Source organism: Lampetra fluviatilis, chromosome 32 (genome assembly GCF_964198595.1).
Source record: "Lampetra fluviatilis chromosome 32, kcLamFluv1.1, whole genome shotgun sequence".
NCBI lineage: Eukaryota > Metazoa > Chordata > Hyperoartia > Petromyzontiformes > Petromyzontidae > Lampetra > Lampetra fluviatilis.
This window is the reverse complement of record NC_136306.1, coordinates 4,830,451-4,855,490: the sequence shown is the minus strand read 5'-3', so window position 1 is coordinate 4,855,490 and position 25,040 is coordinate 4,830,451. Positions and strand designations below refer to the sequence as shown.

Genomic DNA, 25,040 nt, shown 5'->3' with positions numbered 1-25,040 from the left:
TGTCACGGTGTGTAATCGTGTGCATACGAGTACCTGCCTGTGTATTCCGCATGGTGCGTTCACGTGTCTGTGTGTGTGTCAACCGAATCCAATTCAAACACTTGCGTACGTGCCTGCGCGTGCGTGTGTGCGTCCACATGTGTGTGCCACAGCTGAAGCAGGATCAGCCCAGTGGAGCTTCCTCCCCTGCTATCCCCAAGCTCACGCTGCGCATGGGTGGACAGATGCCGCTGTAAGTAGCTCATTCATTCACCCCATGGATGGACTGATCTGTCATGTGAATGTGGAATGTTATCCACGCCAACTGAAATGGGTGCCGGCCCACACTCATTTGAGCAGTAGGCAGAGACTGACTGTCACTTGAGTGTTGATGTTATGGTTCGAGTCCATCCTGGGGTTTATCGGGCATGTGGCATGCACCCGTTTCAGAACTTTGGAGGTGCAAAGGTGAGTGGATCACAAGAAATCCGTGTGATTCACCAACCCCTGTTTTGTAATCGGTAAACCCAGACATGGCTAGGAGACGCCATTACAGCCAACTTGAGTTCTTGAATCTTTTTGGGTGTTCTCCAGTTTCCTCCGAAGCCAAACATCCCAATGCCAGGACCCTTCCGTAAAGGTGCCTTGAAACTCGGCAAGGTATCCCCCGGGCTTAAGTACACAACCGAATGTTTACAGCTGAGAGACTGTAGCTCATTGTTAGGGTCACGTCCCCGGCTGGGCTAATTTCTGACGCGGTTAGAACATTTCCACTTCTTAAGCATTGTGCTGAGCGACTCAAGGTCCTACGCTCCCATCCTGAGTGATCCTCGCTTCTAGCCGGCCTCCCTCACATCTCTCTCCTCTCTCTCCACTCCGGCACTCCTTCCGTAAACTCCGCCGCGGTGGCCTCATTGTCTTTGTTGGCGCCGCAGCTGCCCCTGTGATCGCCACCGCCGCCCTCGCAACGTTGTTATCATTTAACCAAATCTTGCACAATGACTGCCGCCACCGCCACTAGCACGGTTAATGCGACGGTTCCGTTTATTTGTTGATTTTCTTTCCCCCCCGCCCCTCCCCCCACCCCCGTAAAGAAGAAAGACCCTTTTTAAGCGGTGACGCGGCGTTTCCGAATGTTTTAGTTTTGCCATGTCGCGCGGCTAAAGCGGGAGACGCAGACGGTGTTTACGGATTGCCACCGCCGCCACCGCGTCCCTTTTGCTTCGGGCAGCGATTTTTAGCTCTCGCTTTTAATGTCTACAATGATGGTGATGGTGATAATAATTATAATGACATTTACTTGTGTGCAGGAAAGCCTCACGGAGTCGCTATAGACTTTCTTTTTCAGAAGGGGTCCTGAATAGTTTGGCAAATTAACATTTTTAAGGAGCAATTTTGTTGTGTGGGAGGAAACCGGAAAAAACCCAGAAAAGAAACTCCCCACCAACCCACCCATACAAGGCACGAATGCTCAAAGGTCCTTACAGATAGATTCATGAGTCCGCTTGCTGTGCTGCAATGTTGTGGCCACCTAGCAGTCCATCGGCTTTGGGAGTTGCATACATCTATGTGTGATCCACCAACCCTTGTTATGGTAGTGTTGCATCACGAACGTGGGCCACCACCATGCCCGGCAAACAGTGAGTCAGCGGTTGCGTGACCACGTGCCGACTGACGCACTCAATGGCACACCTTCTAAACTACTCACTCGCTAATTTATTCACACACTCGCACACTTACCCAATAACTTACCTACAAACCCACCTTACCCACTCAACCTATTGAACCACTCACTCGCCTCACTACTGACCACCTCACCCACGGGTTGACTCGCTCATATCCATCCATATACGGACCCAATCACTCACTCGCTGACCCACACGCCCACGTATCCACTTTTTTCCTACCTCGCTCACTCACCCACTCGCTCACCCAACCGCCTACTGACCTGCCGATTTGCTGACCCACTCACTCGCCCACCCTCTCATCTACTCACTCACTACTCAACCCACTGTTCCAATCACCCCCCCCCCCCAATGCCATCTCGCCCAACGTGTGACCGAGCAGGGTGATCCACCAGACGAGCGTTGACAAGAAGCCGTCCCCTCCGGTACCACGTCCCAAGTCGCCCCCGCTGCTGGGCGGCGGAGGCGGTGGCGGCGGCGCAGCCTCCTCGCCGTCGCTCTCCCCGCCCGACTCGCCGCTCCCCCCGCAGCCGCTGCCCGAGCCCCACTCGCACCACCAGCACCGACCGGGGCCCGCGGCCTCCCTGTTGGCGGCGGGCCCCGGCCGTCCCGATGGACCGCTGGCCGCGCTCGAAATGACCGCGGGGAAGGCCGGGAGCGGCCCCGGAGCAGCGGGAGGATTGACGGCGGCTGCGGCGGCTGCGGCGGCGGCGGCGGCGGCGCTACAGCGCACCGTCACCACAGAAACCATCAGCACGTTTTTGGTTCGTTGTGCAGCAGACACCTCATCAGCATCGTCATCACGGTTGTGCTGTTGAAATCGCACGCGTAAATGTCACCGGGTCTCAACGACGCTGTACAGAGGCAGCGGGAATATCTATTCTGTTCAGAGAAAGATGCAGTCTTAGGCCCCTGCATGGATCCCTGTGCGAGCCTGTGCTCTGAGTCTGTGTTTGTCTACGGATCTCTGAGTGAATCTGCTGAGAGAGGCAGGCAGCCAGTCATACACAGGCAGAGAGAAGAGGAATATCTTGAGCCTGGACCTGAATACAGGGGCAGGGAGTCGGCAGCATGGATAGCTGTGGACTTCAATGTTATCTTGGTTTGGGCGATGTTGACCTCAATTCTCCAAGACAGCAGTGCGAGGTGATTAGGGAAATTCAATGCGCAAGTGGAGGTGGAGCCGTTGCTCAGTGGTGAATCGCACTGCACTACATAACCCCGGCAAACGTACACTTTATTGCCAGCACCCACGGCTAACGCCAGTGGCGAGTGATATATGAACTGTTCCTGACTCCCCCCCCCACCCAACCACCCTTCTTTACCAACCTGCACACACCAGCGTAGTGAAGTACGGTCACCGCAACCTCGATGGCCGACACGGCTGTTTGTTTGTTTTTCGAGTTGCATCCTTCGCAAAGTTTATTTGAGTTCGTCCCGCGGTTACGCTGTTTATTTGACGATCGTGCGGTTTATTTATGTTATTATTTTATTAATTTAGTCGTATTATCATTATTACTGGGCACATAGTCATGCTCCCGTCACGGAGCAGAGCTCCAGTCCTCTATCCCGGTCGGTGGAGCCAAGAAAAGAGAGACGGGAGAGGGAAGGGAGCCAGGGAAGGAGGGAAGAGGAGGAGGGCATTGTGTTTGTTTAGCGCTGCTGCTGATGATGAGTGAGTGCTGGCCGCCGCCGTCACTGGAAAAGCACCACGTGTAGGGCAACTGCGGGGCTTTTAAAAGCACCGCAAAGTAGGGAGGGATGTTGATTTGAGACCTATTAGCTCTTAACGGTCTTGGGAAGTTGTCCTGTTTTTTTCTCTATGCCCACTTCCCCCCCCCCCACCAGTGGACTCCTGTTCGCGCGCTCTCCCTCGCGCGCTCTCTTGCTCCGTGTAAATTCTCGTCTTTGTCAATTTCTCAGGCGGAAGGAAAATAACAATTACCGATTAGAAGTTTGTTTATCCTCGCGCCCGCTCGTTTCACCGGGGAGTAGCAAACATCCGCGGCACGGGGTTTTTAATCTGCGGTTTCTCCACTGCCTTGACCTTGGCTCGAACCCAGAAGGGTGGGTGGGGGGGGGGATAGGCTGCAGCGAGGCATCTGGTATCCAGGCAGATAGATAGATAGGCCAACAGACATGCATCGGGAAAACATGTAGGTAAATAACTTAGCTGGCAGGTAGAGACATCTGGCAAATATGCAGATGCATAGTCAAAGCAGACATGCGTCTGGCAAACGCGCAAGTGGATAGGGTATTTAAACATGCATGCAGACTTTCAAGTAGGGAGGCATTTGGGATACGGACCGATGGATAAGTAAGCTGGCCTCTGATACACACTCAGACAGGTTAGCAGACTGACATCTGGTAAGCGTACAGGCGGATAGGGAAAGTAAGCTGACAACTGGGAAGCATGCAGGCACATAAGGAAATTGGAAGGCATCTGGTAAAGATACGGAGGGGATAGGCCAGCCAGTAGGCAGATAACCGGTTAAACGGTCAAACAAACAGGCTGGCATCTGATAGACAAGCTGGCTGGCATCTGGTGAACTTGGAATCTGATTGGTAAAGCTTAGCTGGACAACATCTGGAATGCATGCAGACAGATAGGCAGGTAGAAAGGCATTTGGTGAACATGAAGGTGACACCACAGGAAACAAGCAAGCAGGTAGACAGGCAGACAGACAAACATGCAGCGGACACACACAGGGACCAGTGGCGTAGTCATCGAATGTGCAGGCAGTGCCACTGCACCAGGGCCCGCTGGTGGTCACAAGCCCAGGCGCCGGGCTGCAAAGAAGCGGGGAGTTTGAACAGCGCGCCTCATTGAATGACTCGCGATGGAGGTGCTTGCAACCCCGTGCTGGCACGCCACTGAGGCCGGGTGACCGAGCGACCCCCCCCCCCCCACCCCCCCCGTGTCCTTGTATGCGCAGGATGCCCAAGGCAACAAGGTGTGGATCTGCCCCGGCTGCAATAAGATGGATGACGGAAGCCCCATGATCGGCTGCGACATGTGCGACGACTGGTTCCACTGGTGAGGGCGAGCGCGGGCGACCGTAGGGGGCGACTTCACGCGCCAGCCGCGGCGCTGTTAGCGCTCTCCCATCCTCCACAGCCCCCCACCCCTTCCCCCCCCCCCCCCCACCAAATCCACGACTCTTCACCCCACCCCCCCACCCCAAGCCTTAATTGTTCCCATGCAGAGACCGAAGCCCTGAGTGATGCGACGGCAGATTAAAGCGGAGAAACTCGCAAATAAGTCAATTAATATGTGCCGTCGCCGACTCAAAGCGGCGCTGAAATAATATTTACACAGCTGCCGAGTGGCCGCTCGGTAAACTTCTGAAACCTTTTTACGAAAGAAAAAAAAAGGGGTACAAAACATTTTTTGAGCGTTCTCGCCGTCCTCCCCGGACTCTTAAAACAGACTATTCCGTACCGTAAATTGGGACGATGAGACACGAGCGGTTTGGCGAATTTATTGCCACGTCTGTTCCTGCGGCAGTCCTCCTCCTCCTCGGCCTTTTCTAGTGTCTGCCAGGCAAGTGGCGGCGTGCGTGTTGTCTTGAACTCGGAGCGACCCGACTCTCGGCGTACGAGCTGTCAGCTCTCCCACAAACGGCCCACGCGTCGGAGTGCGTGCATTACCCCACGCGTACAGACACAATGCGGTGGGGGGAGGGGGCGGACAGAGACGGTGGTGGACCAGTGGTGGCAGTGGTCGGGAGAGTGAGCAATGCAGTGTATTTCGTGGGACGAGCAACGTTCTCAAGGAGACTTCGCAATTGAGCGGTTAACTATTCGTCGGTCCAAGCGTGGATTTCCGGGTTCGTGTTCGTGGCGGATAATTTATCTCAAGCGTCCGCCACGCACTACTGCGGGCATCTTCAGTAGTGCGTGGCAAAAGCTCGAGAGAGAGAGAGGAAATGCTCGACGTGCGACACTTCGGTTAAAAAGCGGCTGCGAAAACGTACGTACGTGCGAGACTCGTCGATCAAAAAACATTTCTTTCACACGAGATGAAGTGCGTGCAGTCGGGCGTGGAAAACAATAACGGGATGCCAAAGAACGGAAAAAGATGGCGTGTTGCGGACACGTGTTGCGAAGCTCCAGTTGCACTGGGCATCGTGATGGTGCACCGTTCATTGCGAGTCACTTTTGAATGGCCATCCCACGCGCTCTCTTACGCTTGTGCCCTCCGCCCCCCTGCCCCTCTCGCAGGCCATGTGTGGGCATCTCCAAAGCCCCCCCGGACGCCGTCAAATGGTTCTGCCCGCGCTGCCGCCTCGCCAACAGCGCCGCACCCATCGCCGGCAAGCGCCGGGACAAGAAGGCGGCGGCAGCGGCGGCGGCGGTGGTGGCGGCGGCGGCAGCGGCGGCGGCGGCAGTGGTGGTGCCTCCGCCCCCGGTAGTGCTTCCGCCTCCGCCGCCTCCTCCCCCTCCTCCTCCTCCCCCTCCGCCGCCAGTCGTCGTCACCCCTCCCACCAGCGCGGGCGGCAAGCGCAAGGGCAAGATGGGGCGAGGAGGAGGCCCGCCGCCTAAGAAGGGCTCGGGGAAGCTAGTGTCGGAGGCCCTGCCGGTGCCCGCCGCCGCCCTTGCACCGCTGCCGCCACCTACCCCGCCGCCCGTCCCGGCGCCGCCGCCGCCGCAGGTCGTTCCCATGGAAGACGTGAGTGGTCCAGATTTGATATTCTGGCATCCCGGTGATTTGACACGATGCCATCCTGGTGACGTCACCCAACGTGTTTAATTAAATTCAAAAATAAAAATCTGTTAAATGACGAAGAAACCAATCGCAAGGGAAACACTCGTGCAGCAGCCGGAAAAATAAATCGATTCCACAGCACATGCACAAGGTGTGCAGCATTGTATGTACAAAAACTCTTAGCCTATCCAGACCACCAGCTCAAAAAGAAGTGGTCTTTCTCAACTCTTTGAGCTGTGGTGGTCTAAATGACAAAATGGCCACACAACGTTCAGCTCTCTTTTGGACTGGTGGTCTGGTGAAGGCTGAGAGCTTGTGTACATGCAACGCACCGTTGTGTGCGTGTCGATAAATCGAGCGGACAGTGATGCCTCTAGAGCCATACGAAAGAGCTCATGATTGCAAAAGTGGCCTCTTATTTCTTTAACAAAAGCTTCATGGTGAACCAGTGGTGCAGTGCTCTGCTCCTTGCGCTTTGAACCCGGTGACCTGAGTTCAGTTCCCAGCCCCACAATTATCAGTGGCAAGTGACTCGCAACCCCCCCCCCCCACTTCGCCGACCCCCACTGAACCAGCATGGTTAAGTATGGCCAAACAACCCCAAGAGACCCGCAAGTCATCATGGGGGAGGGCTTCATCCAATCCAGCAGTGTTATCGTTATTGTACCGACGCATCGTAATTCTGTCGGATGTCTCCGTATCCCACCAAAGGAGAGCTGTTTTGTTGTTTTGGTTGCGTTTTCCGTGAAAACACCGACGTTGCAACACAAGCGTCTCCGAATGGCACGGCCCGCGAGGCACCGTGCACGTAGCCTAAGCGAGTGCGCCGTTTTTATTGGCTCTGTGCAGCGTGGGCAGAAGTGAACAGCGCGTTCGTTCATTGGGTACGGAACGGCTCTTCGCAAGGTGCACGTTGTCCGTCTCTCCCCCACTGGCGCTCACGCGCTGAGCTACGGCAAACAGACGCCGCTCCTAACTAACTCCCTCCCTCCACGTTTGAAATACGTCTTGGCCAGCCGCTGCTCCCATCTCCCGTCTCGCGGCGCTATCAGATGGAAGCGCGAGTCTCCGGCTCGCATCACAATATGATTAGTCGCTGCAGCGCTCGCAAGAGTTAACCTATCGTTGGACGAACGGACGAACCAATCGGACGTGCGTACGCACACACACGAACCCGTACAGACGGACTCTGCCTCCAACTCTCCACTGTGTCACCACCCCCCCCCCCCCTCACCACCAATTCCCGCTTCTTGATGCCGATGCCGCCGTCGCTGTTGTTTTTGCTGCGTCTGTGCCGGAGACGCCGGGATGTGCACATGTGAGAGGGAGCGCTGCGAGCAAGACGCGCGGGTTTTGTGCGCGCATGCGAGGGAGGCTCTTTCCTGCCCAGCAGGGAGGGGAGGGACAGGGATGCGGCGGGCGCTTTTGTCTCTCCTTGACGGTTTTACGGCAGCAGCGGCGCTGCGCGCCTTCAAACTCCCCGTGCATGCGCACACTCTGCTTGTACGTTCAGTGCGTGCGTGGAGGGTTCGTTTAATTTTTGTGCCGTTTTATCTGAGTGTGCGATCAGAAATATTCTAATGCCGCCCCCCTGCCGCCCCCTGCCGCCTTTTATCCCCTTTTTCTTTTTGGCCGACGTGCGATTGAAATCTGCACACACGCATACGTACACGTGAACGCACATGCGCGCACACACACGTGCATGCACACATAAACGGACACGCGCTGATAAACATATGTACATACATGCATTCATTGACTTACATGCGTACACAATAATGCACACTCATTCGCACGCGCGCGCAAACGCATGTACACACGCACACGCATGTACACACGCACGAATGTGCACGCACGCAGGACTACGAGGAGGGCAAGATCTGGATCTGCCCGAGCTGCAAGGGCGTGATCAAGCAGACGTCGGAGGCGCCCACCATCGGCTGCGAGACGTGCGACGAGTGGTACCACTGGTGCGTCCCCACCAGCGGCAGCGCAAACGATCACGGCCGTCAACCCGATGACGACGACGACGAAGATGACGGCGTCGATGATGACGAGGCATATCTCATTGTTACGGATGATTTTTTAACGGCAAGAGCCCAATCTCGCAAGCTGAGCAGGGTTGAGCTTGGATAGTGCTTGGATGGGCGCCCGCCGCGCACAAACCGGTTGCCGCGGGGCTTGCCTGGTGCCCAGCAAGGGGTGCTGCACAATTCAGTGTTGTGCTGCAATCGTGCGCCGCCGCGTCTTTGTGCTCGGTGGCATCGCCAACCCGCACTGACCAGCGTGGTGAAGTATGGTTCAGTAACCCCCGGGACCCGCACGGCGTGGGGAGCCCCTCATCATGCATTCGATTGACAGAGGATCTGTACATGCACAGGAGGAGTTTGTTTCCATTCACAAAAACTTGAACAGTTTCAGATCCGTCAGCTAGTAGGCCTCTGGGACTAGCGCAGCCCTGAAGTGTTGAGGCTGAACAAGGCCCGTTTAGACATTGTGACTTACTGAAGGGCGCACTTTTGTCTGTTCCCATTTAGTAATGATTATTATTATTTCGCTTGGCGGCGGCGGTGGTGGCTATGCTGCACTTGGCTGTTGTAATACAGCAGTGTGGAGTCGGCAGCGAGGATTAGCTGATCAGACAAATGTTGTGAAAGTCGCTTACCGTGGGTGGCGATGAGTTGCCGCGCTCTGGCTCGCCAGGAGAATGTGGTGCAGCAAAGTGTGAATTCCGCCTGTTCTGTCTGTGTGGGATAGTTGCACCCCCGAGTATTGTGGGTTTTTCCGGGTGCACTGGTTTCCTCCCAAACATATGAACGCTCATTAATTGGCCGGTAACATCTTAATATATAGAGGACCGCAGAGCTTGAGCGGGGGTGGGAATTTGGCGCCGGTTCACCGCGTGGCTGCTGCCTTCCCCCGCTCGTCTGTGGTTCCTCCTCACGCCTCCGAGTCGTTCTCTTCGAGAGGGCGAGTAAACGCTGTGTGGCGACGCATTACAAGTTGAAGTTCTAAATTATTATTAATAAGAGGGTTAAATAGAAGGCGCTGATGAATGTACAACATCCCATGTAATTGTAATGCTTGAGCATTGCCGAACGTGGTATGTTGCTGCCGGCTGACTGACTGGTTGGTATGACCGTGCTGTCCAGGACCTGCGTGGGCATCATCACCCCCCCGCCGGAGGAGGAGCCGTGGTACTGCCCGGTCTGCACCACCTCCAGCACCTCCACCGCCAGCGGCGGCGGCGGCGGCAGCAAGGGCAGGGACAAGCGGCAAAAGGGGCGGAAGGGCAAGGGTGGACATTAGCGCGAGGGTGCTGGGCTCGCGGCCTCGCACGCACATCTCCAATGGCGTGGGGCACCCTTCGCCCGTGGAGCCGGCGCCGCTCCCACCGATGCGGCCAACCAATGATGCGCCACCGTAAACAACAACAACAACAACAAAACTGCGGACGTTGTCCACCGAGCAACGGCGCCGGACACCCGTGTGGCCAAACGCTCGGGCGGTTGGGCGGCTGACTCCCCCACTGCCCCCCCCTCCCCCTCCTGCCACTGTGGGTCTCGACGCAGGACTGCGGGTGGACGCTGTGACGCGGCGGAGGGTGAACGCAACGGTGCGGCCGGCGCTATCGCTGGCTTTCTCGCCCGCCCGCCCGCCCACCCTCCCCAGCACAACGCCACAAACTTTCGAGTCGGCCGTTTTTACCGAACGTCGAGATGATATCGTCGCGAACTTTTAAGCGCCGCGTCGGCAGATCTAAAAGTCGGTCTCCTCCGCTTAAACGAACATGCGTCGCTAGTCTCACATTGGCAGCCTTACGAAGCCAGTGGTGGAAAGTCCACATTCTTATGGTGGGAGCCAGTCGGTCACACTCGATGGGACAACCACTGTTGACTTCCGGCAAAGTGGTTTCTTAATTTTATTAACCCCCCCCCCCCCACCATGTGCCGCAAACCTTAAATATGAGTGGAGTCAATCCTCATCCGGGATCGGAACTCTTAAAACTTGTGGTCGTGGGCGCAAACGCTTGAACCCATCGCGGCACCACCCGCGAGGCCATGTACATATGTAAAATACGTGTGTGCGTGTGTGTGCACGCACACTTGCGAGCGTGCGCGCGTGTGTGAGAGTATTTTTTAACTAAACGTATCCGTGTTTGGTCGTGCACGTACAGTGACGCGTCGGCGAACGCCTGATGATAAATAAAAACGTAGACGAAGTTAGATTTTCTTTTCCTCCCCCCCTCCTCCTCCCTCTATTAAAAACGTCGTAGTCGTTGGCCAAGCCAGTGTGGAGTCCACCGGCTGTCCGCCCGGTGGCCGTGTCTCGTGTGTACGTCCATGTCCAGGGGGAAACGAAGCCTCCGCAACACTCGCTCGCGTTTTCATCGTCGTGTCTTTGTCATGATTTATTTTTTTATTTTTAAACGGGCCTGGCTGTCGAGTTTTATTTCTTCGTTTTTTTTTATTTGTGTATTTCTACGTCATAAACTTACATGAGTTTGCAACAGGTCCTGAAGTTTTGTTGAAACCGCACGGTGCGTTGTGTAAGATAAGTGGGTACACGGCAAACGGGTTGCGGTGAGGTGAACCCACCCGTCTGGATCTCTTCCGAGTGTTATCCCCCTTCCTATGCCCTGGTGGGTTTTCTCTGGGCGTTCAGGCGTCCTCACCCGCACGAAATCAAATTTCTATTTAAGAGAGGGCAATTGGTCCAAACATCCCAACGTAGCAGGGGGGGCCCCCTCTTGAAAGAGCAGTGAAACTCGGCGAGGCTTTGCTTGAAGGCAATTTCTGTTGAGTTTATTTTTTCTTTCTCCCACTCACGAGGGACGGGCGGCTCTCTTGAGCTTGCCTCGAGTTTGAAGCTCTCCCACGAGCAGTGGTGTGAGCCAGCAGTTGCAGGGCTGCACCTCTACCTTTCACCGCAGATACCTTCTCAGTATTTGGTAAACCCACCGCCATGTTCCGCCAGCATTTTAACCCCCGAATCAAGACAACATTATTCCCGAAAGACTGGTTTCGTTTGGAATTGTCGTACCTTGAATGCACTGCCTCTTGGAACTGCGAGAATATATATTTCAAAAACGCATACTCCTTTTTTTTTTATACACATAAGTTTATATGTAGATGTTTTTATTTTTTAAGATTCTGTTTGCGTGTCGTTATGTACCACCACTGCCTCCCCCCCCCTACCCCACCACCAAATGATTTCAGTAGTTCCGCTTGGGGGCTATGCCCCATTTAGAAACGAAAACAAAAGTATTAGAAACTGTTGTGGCTTCTTGGTGCTGTACTCGACGACGGAGCGGGAGGTGTGGAGATCAATTAGCTGCCGAGGACATCACGGAGAGTCGGTTGTAGGTAAGAGGCCTCCGTGGGGTACAAGCCCTTTGCGCCCTGGGGCTCTCCACGCGTGGTGGATCAATGAATCTGCTGGCAGCTGCAGCAGCAGCAACAGCAGCAACAGCAGCTGCAGCAGCAGCAGCAACAGCAGCAGCAGCAGCCGGGACCTCCAGAGGAGGGTGCCAGTCTGCACCCTAACCTGGTCGTGGCTGATGAGGCCACTTTTGTCAGCACCAGGATAACCAAAGGCCTCTCGCCCCACCCTACTCGGTGTGAGCTGTGCAATTGAGTCACCGTGGACGAACGTCACTGATGAACGTGGCCTCAAAGTTCAGGAGTGGATGAATTGGGTAAAGGAACAACATCGCCCCCCTCGCCCTCCCAACTACTGGCGGGCTCTACCCCTCTGTGACACATCGCACCGACGTTAAAGCCTCGTGCTATTGAGATTGGCTCCAAGAGCAAATGTGCTATGCTGTTTTAATTACAGTGACAGCTTGCGTAGCACAACGCGAATGTCGGCTTGTTTGATGCAAACGACAAATGATTGTTACTGGACTTGTCACAGGCCCATAACGCGTCATCCTATAAATATATAGTATATATCTAACCGGCTGCCGCTCTCAAAACCAAAAAAAAACACCACGAGGAATCGAGTCGGAAGCATTGCTCGGCGAATGTGTGGGAGCCTTTCGTGTGGAAGATTATTTGGTGATCCTGTCGCCGCTGCGTTGGCAGTGGTGCACAAATAACAACTCAACGCGATCATCAAACCCACTGCCTTACGAAAGGAATGATATATTCGGTGACGTTTCGGGCAATGGCCCTTCTCCCAAGCACTTGAAGACTTGTGCCACGAAGAAAGGGCAATTGCCCCAAACGTTGCCTATCATATATTTTAACTTCCGTGTGGAGGGGGTGATTGGCAAGGGTGGTTCTTCGTCGGGGTTGGTGGTGGGCCCGTTGAGGGTTCACGGGAGCGATGTTGCGAATGTCGCCAGCAAATTGGTCGGGCGTCTTTGCGCGATGCGTGTCCCGTGGTTTTGGCTGCGGTAGTCACAGTCGCAATGCGGGAGGAGGAGGAGGAGGGGGTGGGGTGCGATTAGTAGGATCTTGGCCGTGTCTTCATCGATTCGCTTTCTCGCACAGTCAGGAGGTTGGACTGGGGTTTGGGTTGGTTCTGGTACGATTCCTAACCCTCGACCATCGGGCCCCGTGCCTCCCGCTCTGCGGGTGAAGAAGGCAACTTGGCCATCATCCGAAGCTTGGTTCCATCAGGGAGGCGAAGCGTTCATGGTCCCGACTTATTCCTGTGGCCAAATAGGTTGTGAACGATGCGATTAATTTGCGCGTTTGAGAACGTGTTTTTGCACGATTCGCTTACGTTGGCCACGCGGAGAAGTCTGCGGCTGATGAATGTTGCCGCTTACTGGCCTCTTCTTGGCTGTATCTCGCCCAGCGCCCACGGGCTGCCACCTCGTGCGAGTCAACGGATACGTCTTGCTCGCTGTCAGTCGGTGGTGGCTGCTCGTCGAAAATACGCTCCCAAGGCTGCCTAGGATCTTCCAGCCTCTGGCGGCACGTGCGGGTGAATTGATTGGAATGCTCAAGTAAGATACGATGCTGGTGATGATGATGCCGCCGCCAGTGCTGGCCTCCCACCAGACCAGAGCTCACGGGAATGTGAGTGGGCTTCTTGGTTGCCCTTGCAGAAGGTGTCTTAATGGGCTCTCATCATCACGATCTTACCCACTGCTTTATGAATCCCAGCCGGTCGTCTTCTCTCCCAGTCTCGCAATACCATAATCCATCGGGCTCCTGGCGAGGCTGGGCTGCAGTGGTTCTCACAAACGCGCTACAAATCCAGAGAGAGCTGGGTTTGATTCCCAGCTACGGTTCGCGTTGAGTGGCGAGCAACTTCTGAACCAGTCCTGGGGCCTTCCCCTAAGTACACTCAGCCGACCTACCGTTGTTCGCCGTGCCGGCCTTAATGGGTGCTCGCTAACAGCACTTTGCCTCGGCAGTTTAGGCTCTCTACGGGGATCTTCTGTATGTCTCAATGTAGTATGTGGTGTAAGTGTGTGTGTGTACGGTATGTGTATGCATATGCCCGTCTGTTGGAGCAAATCGCTGTTGGTGAAGCCGCTGCCAATCGCATTCCAGATTTTCAATGAATTCACCTGCAACGTGGTGGTGGTGTTGGGGGTGGTGGTGTTGGTGGTGGTGGCGGCACCTGAGACGAGAACAACCCGGGGTGGGACTCGCAGCCTGCGAGTCGCCGCTGCTTCTCCACTTTTACTTGTCCCGACTGTCTGACATAAGTTTGTAATTCTCGATTGGTCGTGAGCGCCGTGTTGACATGAAGGTCGCTCCTAAATCGTTATCATGAAGTCTCTCATTTGATTACTGTTCATATTTGTGCCGGACAGCCCTAGACGGCGCTGCCTTGTGGTAGCGACAGGGTTTAAGAGCTGAAAGCTGCATTAACTTGGGCCTAACCTCTTCCTGATTGGCCCGAGTGGGGGCGGTGTATACATTGAGGTTGGCGTAAGAAATTGAGGCTGGCGAAACGGGAACGCTCCAGACGGCAAGGTCGTTCAGGACCTCAGTTGGATTCTGAGATGTTGGCCATGGCTTTCTGACGTTTCGGAGGTTTATCTCCCGTGGCGCTCGTGGCTTGGAACCAACCGCATTCAACAAAGATAACATCGGCCTCGTGTTTCGGGGATGTGTCGTTCAAGATTTCGAAGGCATGTGGCAGCGATGGAAGTTGGCATTCGGGCCGGGGTTTCACCCCCCCTCCCCACATCTCGTCGCACAGTGAACTCGCTCTTGAAATTCCCCCCCCCCCGCAGCTGCTTCATTCCACACCCGAGTCGTCGCGACGCAGAGAAATCAAACTGCGTTATGATTCGCCCATCGTAACGACAGTTTCTCGAACGTGCGCGCCACGTGATGAATGAAATCGGCTTGTGCAACGAAGTTCCCCCGAGCAGATGGCCGCCGTTTGTGAAGTGGAGTCTGGCCTCGACTGCGAACAGCAGCAACCGCTTGCAGAGATGGTCCGCGCACAAGCGATTCGGTGTGCGAGCGACCAAGTTGCACGCGACCGGTTCGCAAAAGAATGGTGCGCAAACACAAGCGATGCGATCGCGTCGCAGCTGATTGCTCAAGCCGTGGATTATTATGATGTCACCCTCCACCCTTCCCCCTCGTTTCGTCTCCCCCGCACGCGGGCATGCGACTCGTGAACGTGTATTTTATTGTGAGATTATAATAACAGAATAAGAAGACAAAAAAATAAATACTAAACACTACTACGACTCGTGTTGCCGTACGTTACGTTGCGACCTTGCGGTTGGTTCTTTTTTTCTCTTTCATTTATTTATTTCTGGGTTCGTCTTCCGTTTCTCACGGATGTTGAAATGGTTCACACACAACCGGACCTGCAATGCAGAGGGCGCCGGTTCGATTCCTCTCCCGCCTCAATCAATGGAAACTGGCCTCTCTCCGCCCCCGCCCCCTCTCTATATTTAAGGCCTCGTCACAGAGACGACCTCTCTCTTTGTGCCGATACGTGTTCTCTCTCTGTGTATCTTTGTGATGTCTGTCTGCTTATATGTCTGTCTATAGTTTTCTGGTTAGATTTTTGTTTCTATTTCTTTTATACCTGATGATGATTGCTTGTGTTGCAATCGAAACGTCGTAGTATGCTATTATTTAATTTATTATTTTATCTTATACGTGACTTTACCGAAAGAACGAAAGAATAATTCCTGCAGTCACGAAAGCTCCAAAATTAAGATTGGTCAGCACAGTTAAGTCTTATCGGCAGATCGCGTGTGGTGGGAGGGGGGGCAACCCCACACCCTATTTTAAAAGATCTGGCCAGAATGGAAGAGTAGGCCAAAATTCCTTCTACGGAGGGGAGGCCCTTTCCGTCAGCAGTGGCGTGAGCCAGCAGTTGCAGGACGGCGCCTTTACCTTCACGGATGTCCGGCTAGTGTTGGACCGAGCTGGTAATGAGATTTCCTGTGACATCATTGTGCGTGTGTATGTATTTACGTGACAGCACAAACACAAAGGTCACCGGTATAGCCACAGACCGTGGCGGGGAGAAGTGCTGTTATTGGGCACCTGTGAAGAAGGCCGGTAGGGGGGGGGGCGCACGAGGATTTGGCTCGAGCCACGCCCCGGCCGGATTGCCCCTCCTCACCGTTGATGTTTACCTATGTCAAGGCCGAGTCAACCTAGGAGAGTACCAGTACATGATCAAATAGCAATCGGCTCTGATGTCCGGCTTATCAATTGATTCAATGGGGAGTTTACAAACACACCGCAGCCATCGTCACCCCAACTGGCAGACTGACGCCGCAGGTTTCTGGTGCAAATGAGACTCATCCTGGACTCTTTCAAGAGTTCTCACCACCTGGTTAAATAACATGTAATCTTGACATTTGGTACTGGTAGGAACCTCCTGGTTACACCAGCCCACAGGGGATTATTGTGTCCGTCCGTTGTGCAGAGAGGGGCTGGGTGGGGAGGGTTGGGCTAGGTGGGGAGGGGAGGGTGGGGAAGGGCTGGGTGGGGAGGGTGGGGCTGGGTGGGGAGGGTGGGGCTTGGTGGGGAGGGTGGGGCTGGGTGGGGAGGGGCTGGTCACCCCGTGGTGCCTTTATAAAACTCAACGTTTAACCTACTCACGCCGGCTTGTGCCCGCCCTCACAGTCGGCCATATTTGCAGAATGCACCACGCCGCCGTTGACCCTGGCCATTGACCGAGCAACCCAACGTTCCTACCAGCTCCCTGCGCAGGAATGTGTTTAACTCGAGTGCCAGCAAATCGTAGTGCAATGCGCGACCATTTGCACCCCCGATCCTCACACGCGCAGTCTAGAGCACCCACACACACACACGCACGTGTCTCCCGACAATGCACGGCGTACAGCTGTACACGTGTGTACACGCACTGTCACGTGTGCAGTGCCATACGTACTTGTTGTGTACATGGTCTACACACACTAAGATCGCCTTTAATAGACTGTGGGGGGCACGTGCTGTTGTTAGCGAGCACCGATGAAAGCCGGGCACGGCACAAGAGGCAGTGGGTGGCCAGCACCACTCCCGGCCGCCTTTATCTCCCCAGTGTTGATGCACCAGGTACTCATTGTAAGGCCGAGTCGACCTAGAGGAGGCCCAGGACCGGCTCGAACACTCGCCACGTGTTAATGGTCACGAGCGTGCAATCCATCTCGGGTCACCCAAGTCGATAACAACAACTACCGCCATTCGCCACGTGAAGTGTCCAACGCCCGCTGGCAGGAGGTCACGGGACAGACCCAGGTGCCATGGGTCGACTGACTTGAGACGACTGGCCGATGCACCACCTGTGCCCCCCTACTGTGCCAACTTGCTGCGTTTTATACACCCTCGTTGTTGTGAGCGTCGCTCCTCCGCCCTCCGCTGTTGCTGGAGTGCGACTGCCTCCAACTGCCCAGTAGCAGCAGCAGCGTCCTTCACGAGCCTCCTCCACAGACAGTCCGATCTTGACACCGCTGGTACCACTCTTCGGAAGTCCATAGCGCACACACACACAGACACACGCGTGTGTGTATATACCAGTGTTGTGAGTCATACACCTTCATAATCAACGTTTTTGGGTTTAGATCGCGTTATTTATAAATGTATCGTAACCCTCCACCACCCGACACGGCCAATCAGTAAAAAAAGTGTCACGTTGACAAAAGACAAAACGTTCACTGCTTTAGCCCACCGGTGTGTTGAAGCGTGAAACCACAACATTTACAATTTTTGAGTACGACGTTTCGCTGGTAATTGCATCCAGCATCATCGGGCAATGACAGTCATACACCTGTATGCACGTGTGCGTGCGTGCGTGTGTGTGTGCACGAGCGGGCACGTGTCGAGCACACGGGGAGAGCGCGTGAACGCCGAGTCGCGGGCTGCGTTTCCACGACCGCGAGACGTGAATAATTTCGGGGCCCCTCTGAGGCGGTCCCTGGAGCCGTTATCTGTAATTAACATCACGCTTCCAGAGAGAATCACGCAGGACAGCCTGTGCGCGTGTGTGTGTCTGTGTGTGCGTGCGTGTCACTCGTGGGGGAGCGGTAGTGTAGCAGCGGTTAGCGCGCTGCGCTACGAACCCGGAGACCCGCTCACGGTGACGATTATCTGAACCGGTCCTGGGCCTCCCCTAGGTCGACTCAGCCTCAAATGAGTACCCGGTGCGATGTGTAAACATCGGGGAGACAAAGGTGAGCGGGCGTGGTGTTGGCCATCCACCCCCTCGTGTGCTGTGACGGCCTTCATAGGTGCTCGCTAACAGCACTTGTCCCGATAGTCTGATAAGGCTATACGGGGATCTTTGTCCTCGATTTTTTTTAAAAATAACTCTGAACACAAAGCGTCTTCTATAAAGTCGCCTGTTCTACATTCGAACACGGAGCCTTAAATACAGGTAAATGCCTGTTCTAAGGGTCTTAAATACAGGTACGCGCTCTATATCTTAAATATAGATACACGTTTTATACTGTATATAAAACACATGGTATTAGCTACAGGTACCTGCTCTAGATATGAACACATGGTATGAAATACAAATACCTGCTCTAGATATGAACACATGGTATTAACTACAGATACCTGTTCTCTATGTGAACACAGTCTTAGGTCGAAATGACGTTGGTGATGCTGCTGCTGCTGTGTTGGCAGTGACGCACAAGCACAGCCAGCAACGACACCTCGACTCGTTCCGTGTCGACGACACCGCGGGCCTTGGAATAAAACACATGTAGTTGACTAGGCGACGTTTCGGGCAATGTCCCTTTCTTTACACAAACTACCTCGTCTGGTCTCTCTATGCGTTCTGTCGAGGGTCATTGCCCGAAACGTCGCCTATTATATAGCTACGTGTTTCTTTTTAAGGCCGCAGTGTGATTGACGAATGCGTTGAGAGGTGGGTATCTGATAAACTCGGTACTGTATACGACAAAGACAAATATCTCCCATGTAGCCTTTAAGAGACCGATGAGGCAAGTGCTGTTATCGATTTTTGTTTTAATATGGGCTGCGGTGATCACGAACCCGGCCACCCAAGTTCGATTCCCGCTCACGGCCACCAACATTGGCGACGATTATTCTAAACCGGTCCTGGACCTCCCCTAGGTCGACTCAGCCTCTAAATGAGTACCCGGTGCGGTGCGTATGCTATGCCCCTGGGGAGACAAAGGCGACCGGGCATGGTGCTAGCCACCCACCCCATTCGTGTGCCGTGCAGGCCTTCACAGGTGCTCGCTCACAGCACTTGCCCCAGCAGCCCGTCAAGGCTACACGGGGGATCTTTGTCGTTGTGTGTTGAGAGTTGACGGCTGCCCGTGATGTTGACCTCACTCCGTTACTCTCATTAGGATGCGGGGGGGGACTCCTCCCTCCTCCCCTCCCCACACGTCCCACACCCCCTCCCCTCGTTATCTGCGGCGCACAGATAAGACCGCTGCTTTCAAGGCAATTTACACAGCCCCTCCCCTCCCCTCCTCCTCCTCCCCCCCTCCCTCCCTCCCAGTGTGTCTGTGTGTTCGTCTGTTCGCCCATGTCTCAGTGTACGCGTGCGTGCGCGCGCGTGCGTGTCCATCTACGTGCATTCATCGCCGATGGTGTGTTCACTCTTCTCTGTGTGTCTGTGTGTGCATCGCGGGATGGGGGAGCAGTGGCGTGGCGGTTAGCGCGCTGCGCTGCGAACTCGGAGATCCGCTCACGGTACCAACACCGGTGGCGATTATCTGAACCGGTCCTGGGCCTCCCCTAGGTCGACTCAGCCTCAAATGAGTACCTGGTGCGAAGTGTAAACATCGCCACTGGGGAGAGAAAGGCGGTCGGGTGTGGTGCTGGCCACCCACCCCCTCGTGTGCCGGCCTTAATAGGTGCTCGCTAACAGCACTTGTCCCAACGGTATGTTAAGGCTACACGGGGAATCTTTGTCTTTGTTCATTGCGGGGAGCGGTGGCACAGTGGTTAGCGCGCACTGCGCTCCGAACCCGACGACGCGAATCCAATTACCGCTGACAACCAATAACAGTGGCGAATATTTGAGCCTGTACTGGGCTTCTCCTAGGTCGACTCAGCCTCAAATGAGTACCTGGTGCGGTGTATAAACATCAGCACTGGGGAGACAAAGATGGTCGGGCGTGATGTTGACCATCTTCCACCTCGTCCGTCGAGCAGGCCTTCATAGATGCTCTCTAAGAGCACTTGCCCCAACAGTCCAAGGCTACACGGGGGATCTTTGTCTCTTGTATATATGTGTGTTCGATCCGTGTATTGATCTGTGGTCATCTGTGTGTGTGTCCGTATGTGTGTGTATGTCTGTATTGTAGTGGGGAGAGGTAGTGTAGCTGTTTGCGCGCTGCGCTATGAACCTGGCGATCCGGGTTCGATTCCCGCTCACGGCCAACACCAGTGACGATTATCTGAACCGGTCCTGGGCCTCCCCTAGGTCGACTCAGCCTCAAATGAGTACCTGGTGCGGTGTGTAAACATCGCCACTGGGGAGACAAAGGCGGTCGGGCGTGGTGCTGGCCACCCACCCCCTCGTGTACTGTTCCGGCCTTCATAGATGCTCGCTAACAGCACTTGACCCTACAGTCTGTCAAGGCTATACGTGGGATCTTTGTCTTTGTTGTCTGTATTTCCACGTGTGTCTGCATGTTCATCCGCCTGTCTGTGTCTGTGCGTTCGTGTGTTGCGTGTCCGTGCGCTCATCATTGGGTTGATCTGTGTTCACCTGTGTGTGTTCACCTGTGCGTGTTCATCTCTCCACGTCATCGTCGTCATTGTGCGCGTGTCCGCGCGCGCGCTCGTTCACCATTGGTGGGGAGCGGTGGCGCAGTGATTAGCGCACCGCGCTACGAACCCGGCAAATCACATCCTCCGACCTGCGGACGTCCTCGCTCCTCCACGTGCTCCTCCACGTGCTCCTCCACGTGCTCCTCCACGTGCTCCTCCACGTGCTCCTCCACGTGCTCCTCCACGTGCTCCTCCACGTGCTCCTCCACGTGCTCCTCCACGTGCTCCTCCACGTGCTCCTCCACGTGCTCCCCCACGTGCTCCTCCACGTGCTCCTCCACGTGCGTCTCGCCTCTGCAGGCAACTCCGACGAGGCATCTCTCCTCGCCGTTATCACAGTCGCGTAACGAGTGTGGGGGGCAGGGGGTGCCTTGCCCCCCCCCTCCTCCTCCTACGCCTTCTTGGTGGCAGAAGCTACGAGTTGGGGGGGCTCCATTGAAAACCACCAAGAGATTTGTTTTCTACAACAACAACAACAGTGTGAACTGAACACGTGTGTAGCGATGTGATCCAGCAAGGCGAGCCGCGATATCCTGCAGAGCCCCGAGGTGCGACCGTGCGAGACAAATCAACTATTGGGGCGACCGCCTGACCGATTGCCGCACTCCGTGAGCTGATAATGTGGTCACTACCCCACCGCGTCATCGTCGTTATCGTCGTCGTCATCATCAGGCTCTATCCACCGCTCTAGCCTGCCGCGCGTGCTCAGCAGTGCAATTCCAAGCGAGCGCCTCTCTCCCCCCCCCACGCTTCCACCGTGAGTCCGTCACCTTCCGTTGCGCCTTCAAAGAGCCCCGTGCATTGCCGGCTTGCAGCCGAGCGGCTCACGACGCAGTGATCGTCCCATGTCCGTGCAACATTTTGGGGGGGGGTCCCAAGACCGTGGGCCCTGCCGGTGAAGACCCAGACGGTTGAACTCGGTCCATAGTTCGCTTGCGTAAAAAAAAAAATATTTGCTGATCGATCTAGATTGGTGTGGACAGTCGATAGGCCCATGGACACAATCATTGTGTTTGTGTATTTATCGTCTGCTGATTGAACGGGCTTCGGCTGGTATTAGATTTTACCCATAATGCTCCACGGCAACACAACGATAATTTAGGAACGCGATGATTAACATCTTAACTCCTACTCATCATCCTCTCTTTCCTCCTCTTCAACAACAACATCATCATCACCACAGCAAGAAACAACTGCTGAAGTAGGCTGTGGTTGTCCCACCCGATGACGATCGCTTGTGTTGCGATCGAAACGTCGTGATCTGTTGTTATTTTTTTCTACCTACGTGACTTTACCGAAAGAACCAAAGAGTATGGATTTGTGCAGTCACGAAAGCTTCAAATCAACATCATCATCATCACAATGTCGCCGCGCAATATTCGCTTGTCGCTCTGGCAGAGCGGTGTAAGTATGGCAACCCACCCGTACGTTGAACTTCTTTCGCACCGTACGTGGCCATCCGTGCTCATCGCGGTTCTCAAAGTGCGGTCCCCGGCACCACCGGGTGAGTGGTACCGCAAAGGTCCCCCACGTGGTCCGCGAAGGTCCCCCACGTGGTCCGTGAAGGTCCCCCACGTGGTCCGCGAAGGTCCCCCACGTGGTCCGCGAAGGTCCCCCACGTGGTCCGCGAAGGTCCCCCACGTGATCCGCGAAGGTCCCCCACGTGGTCCGCGAAGGTCCCCCACGTGGTCCGCAAAGGTCCCCCACGTGGTCCGCGAAGGTCCCCCACGTGGTTTGTGAAGGTCCCCCACGTGGTCTGTGAAGGTCCTCCACGTGGTCCGCGGGGCTGCGACGCAAACGCAGCTTGATCCGGAAACAATGGCAGCGTTTATACATTTTGTTAATTGAAGAATGAGGTTAGGTAAACTACCCTGATTAAAATAAACCACAAAACTCCCCCCAAAAAAAAAATCTTAGAACTGCGTTTACATTTGTTTTTATTATGTCCCGGTAATATGAATCATTGAGTACAAGTGGTATGTAGAGAGAGAAGTGAATGCGTTTTGTCACCAGGGGGTGGGGGGGGGGTGTTCCGCGGAAATGTTTACATCATCGGCTGAGTGGTTCGCCGGTCAAAGAAGGTTGAGAAACTGCCGTGGAGAGAGAGGGGGGACGACTCGGACGTCGAGAGAGGGGAAGACTCGGAGAGAGAGAGGACGACTCAGAGAGAGAGGGCGACTCAGAGAGAGAGAGAGAACGACTCAGAGAGAGAGGACGACTCGGAGAGAGAGGACGACTCGGAGAGAGAGGGCGACTCGGAAGGACAGAGAGAGAGGATGACCCAGAGAGAGAGAGGACGACTCAGAGAGAGGGGGGACGACTCAGACGTCGAGAGAGGGGAAGACTCGGAGAGAGAGAGGACGACTCAGAGAGAGAGGACGACTCAGAGAGAGAGAGAGGACGACTCGGAGGGAGAGAGAGGACGCCTCGGAGAGAGAGGGCGACTCAGAGAGAGAGGACGACTCAGAGAGAGAGAACGACTCGGAGAGAGAGAGAGAACGACTCGGAGGGAGAGAGAGAGGACGACTCGGAGAGAGAAAGAGAGAGGACGAGAGAGAGGACGACTCGGAGAGAGAGGACTAGAGAGAGGACGACTCAGAGGTGCCAGGAGAAGGGGACCACAGACGAGTAGCGGCAAGGCAGCAGCAGCAGCGGGCACGCGGCGAGGATCCGGCGCTACCAACAATTGCCCGAGCTCTGCGTTCCTCTCTGGAATTTGAAGGCGTTTACACGTGTGGGGGCAACCCGCTGCACCCGGAGAAACCCCGCGCGTGGCGAGGGGGCCATCGCCACAGTCCGGAATCGCCACCAACGACATCAGCGCCATCATCGTCGTCGTCGTCGTCGTCGTCTTCGTCGTTACTCTGCTCACGCCACACGACCGATCGTTATCGAGAATCGGATCCGGGGGGGGAGTGGGGGGGGGGCACTTCGTGTCACAAGTAATTATCTCCGCTTATCTCGGCTTCTCTCCTCCATCTGCGATGCCAGTCCCTCCCGCGTGCAAGCCGCGCGCGTGTGTGGGTCACGTGCGTCTCTCCGTGTGTCCGTCTCTCTGTGTGTCGTCTCTTCGTGTGTCCGTGAGTGAGTGAGTGTGCAGCGGTTAGCGCGCTGCGCTACGAACCCGGCGACCCGCGTTCGATTCCCGCTCCGCTCACCTCCACCAACACCGGTGACGATTATCTGAACTGGGTCCTGCTCCTCCCCTAGGTCGACTCAGCCTCAAATGAGTTGCCTGGTGCGGTGTGTTAACATCGCCTCTGGGGAGACAAAGGCGGCTGGGCGTGGTGCTGGCCACCCACCCCCCCCCCCCCCTCGTGTGTCGTGCCGGCCTTCATAGGTGATACTCGCTCACAGCACTTGCCCCAACAGCGTGTTAGCACTCTACGGGTGATCTTTGTCTTTGCGAACGAGTCCTGACTGACTTCAGTAATCCAGTTTCATTCGGTTCATGAATTCGTGCAATCGTCGACCCTATCTTGCATCTCTGTTGTTGTGTGCTGTAAAGAATAAGAAGAAGGTCCGTTCCCCGAAACGTCGTCAATACATATTTATTTATTTTAAGGCCACACTATTATTGACGAATATCGCGGTGTCGTTATCTGTGCTTGTGCACCGCTGCCAACGCAGCACCACCACCACCACCAACATGTTTTATATTTTTAACATCATCATCAGCCATTGATGATGTTGATGCTGCGATGTAATTGAGCGGAGTTGCTTCTGAGTGTGGATTGTAATGTTAACTATTTTCATCTGTTCAAATAAAGGCTTCGCGTATTTTATCGCGATAATCGTTACCATTGGTATCACTGTACCACGTTACAGCTTGCAAGTGTTGCTATTGCCAATCGCTGTATCAATATTATCGGCGCGCACCTCATTAAATAAGGCGAAATGATATTTCGTATTGTAAAGCGTCACTGATCATCGCCAGCATCATCACATCGGCAGCATCATCACATCGGCATCATCATAAGGAGCAACATCATAATCAGCATCATCAGCAGCATCATCATCAGGAGCAACATCATAATCATCATCAGCAGCATCATCAGCATCATCATCAGTAGCAACATCATAATCAACATCATCAACAGCAGCATCATCGACATCAGCATCATCATCAGGAGCAACATCATAATCAGCATCATCATGAGGAGCATCATCACATCAGCATCATCAGCAGCAGCAGCATCGACATCAGCATCATCAGGAGCAGCATCATAATCAGCATCATCACAGTAGCAACATCATAATCAGCATCATCAGCAGCATCATCAGCAGCATCATCAGGAGCATCATCGACATCATCATCAGCATCATCATCAGGAGCATGATCAGCATCATCATCAGGAGCAACATCATAATCAGCATCATCATCAGGAGCATCATCGACATCATCATCAGCATCATCATCAGGAGCATGATCAGCATCATCATCAGGAGCAACATCATAAT

General features: G+C 54.7%; 1 protein-coding gene across 3 annotated transcripts in view; it reads left to right on the top strand.

Annotated features, from left to right (window-relative positions):
• TAF3 (TATA-box binding protein associated factor 3) overlaps window positions 1-11,466 on the top strand; it is a 40,403-nt gene extending 28,937 nt beyond the window's left edge. For all 3 annotated transcript variants that reach the window (XM_078871360.1, XM_078871359.1, XM_078871361.1), the window contains 6 exons: window positions 153-232; window positions 2,047-2,428; window positions 4,601-4,701; window positions 5,889-6,336; window positions 8,233-8,342; window positions 9,525-11,466. In XM_078871360.1, coding sequence (XP_078727486.1) covers window positions 153-232; window positions 2,047-2,428; window positions 4,601-4,701; window positions 5,889-6,336; window positions 8,233-8,342; window positions 9,525-9,681 — 1,278 coding nt within the window. In that variant the 3' untranslated portion in view covers window positions 9,682-11,466. The remainder of the gene's footprint in view (window positions 1-152; window positions 233-2,046; window positions 2,429-4,600; window positions 4,702-5,888; window positions 6,337-8,232; window positions 8,343-9,524) is intronic.
• The last annotated feature ends 13,574 nt before the right edge of the window (window positions 11,467-25,040 follow it).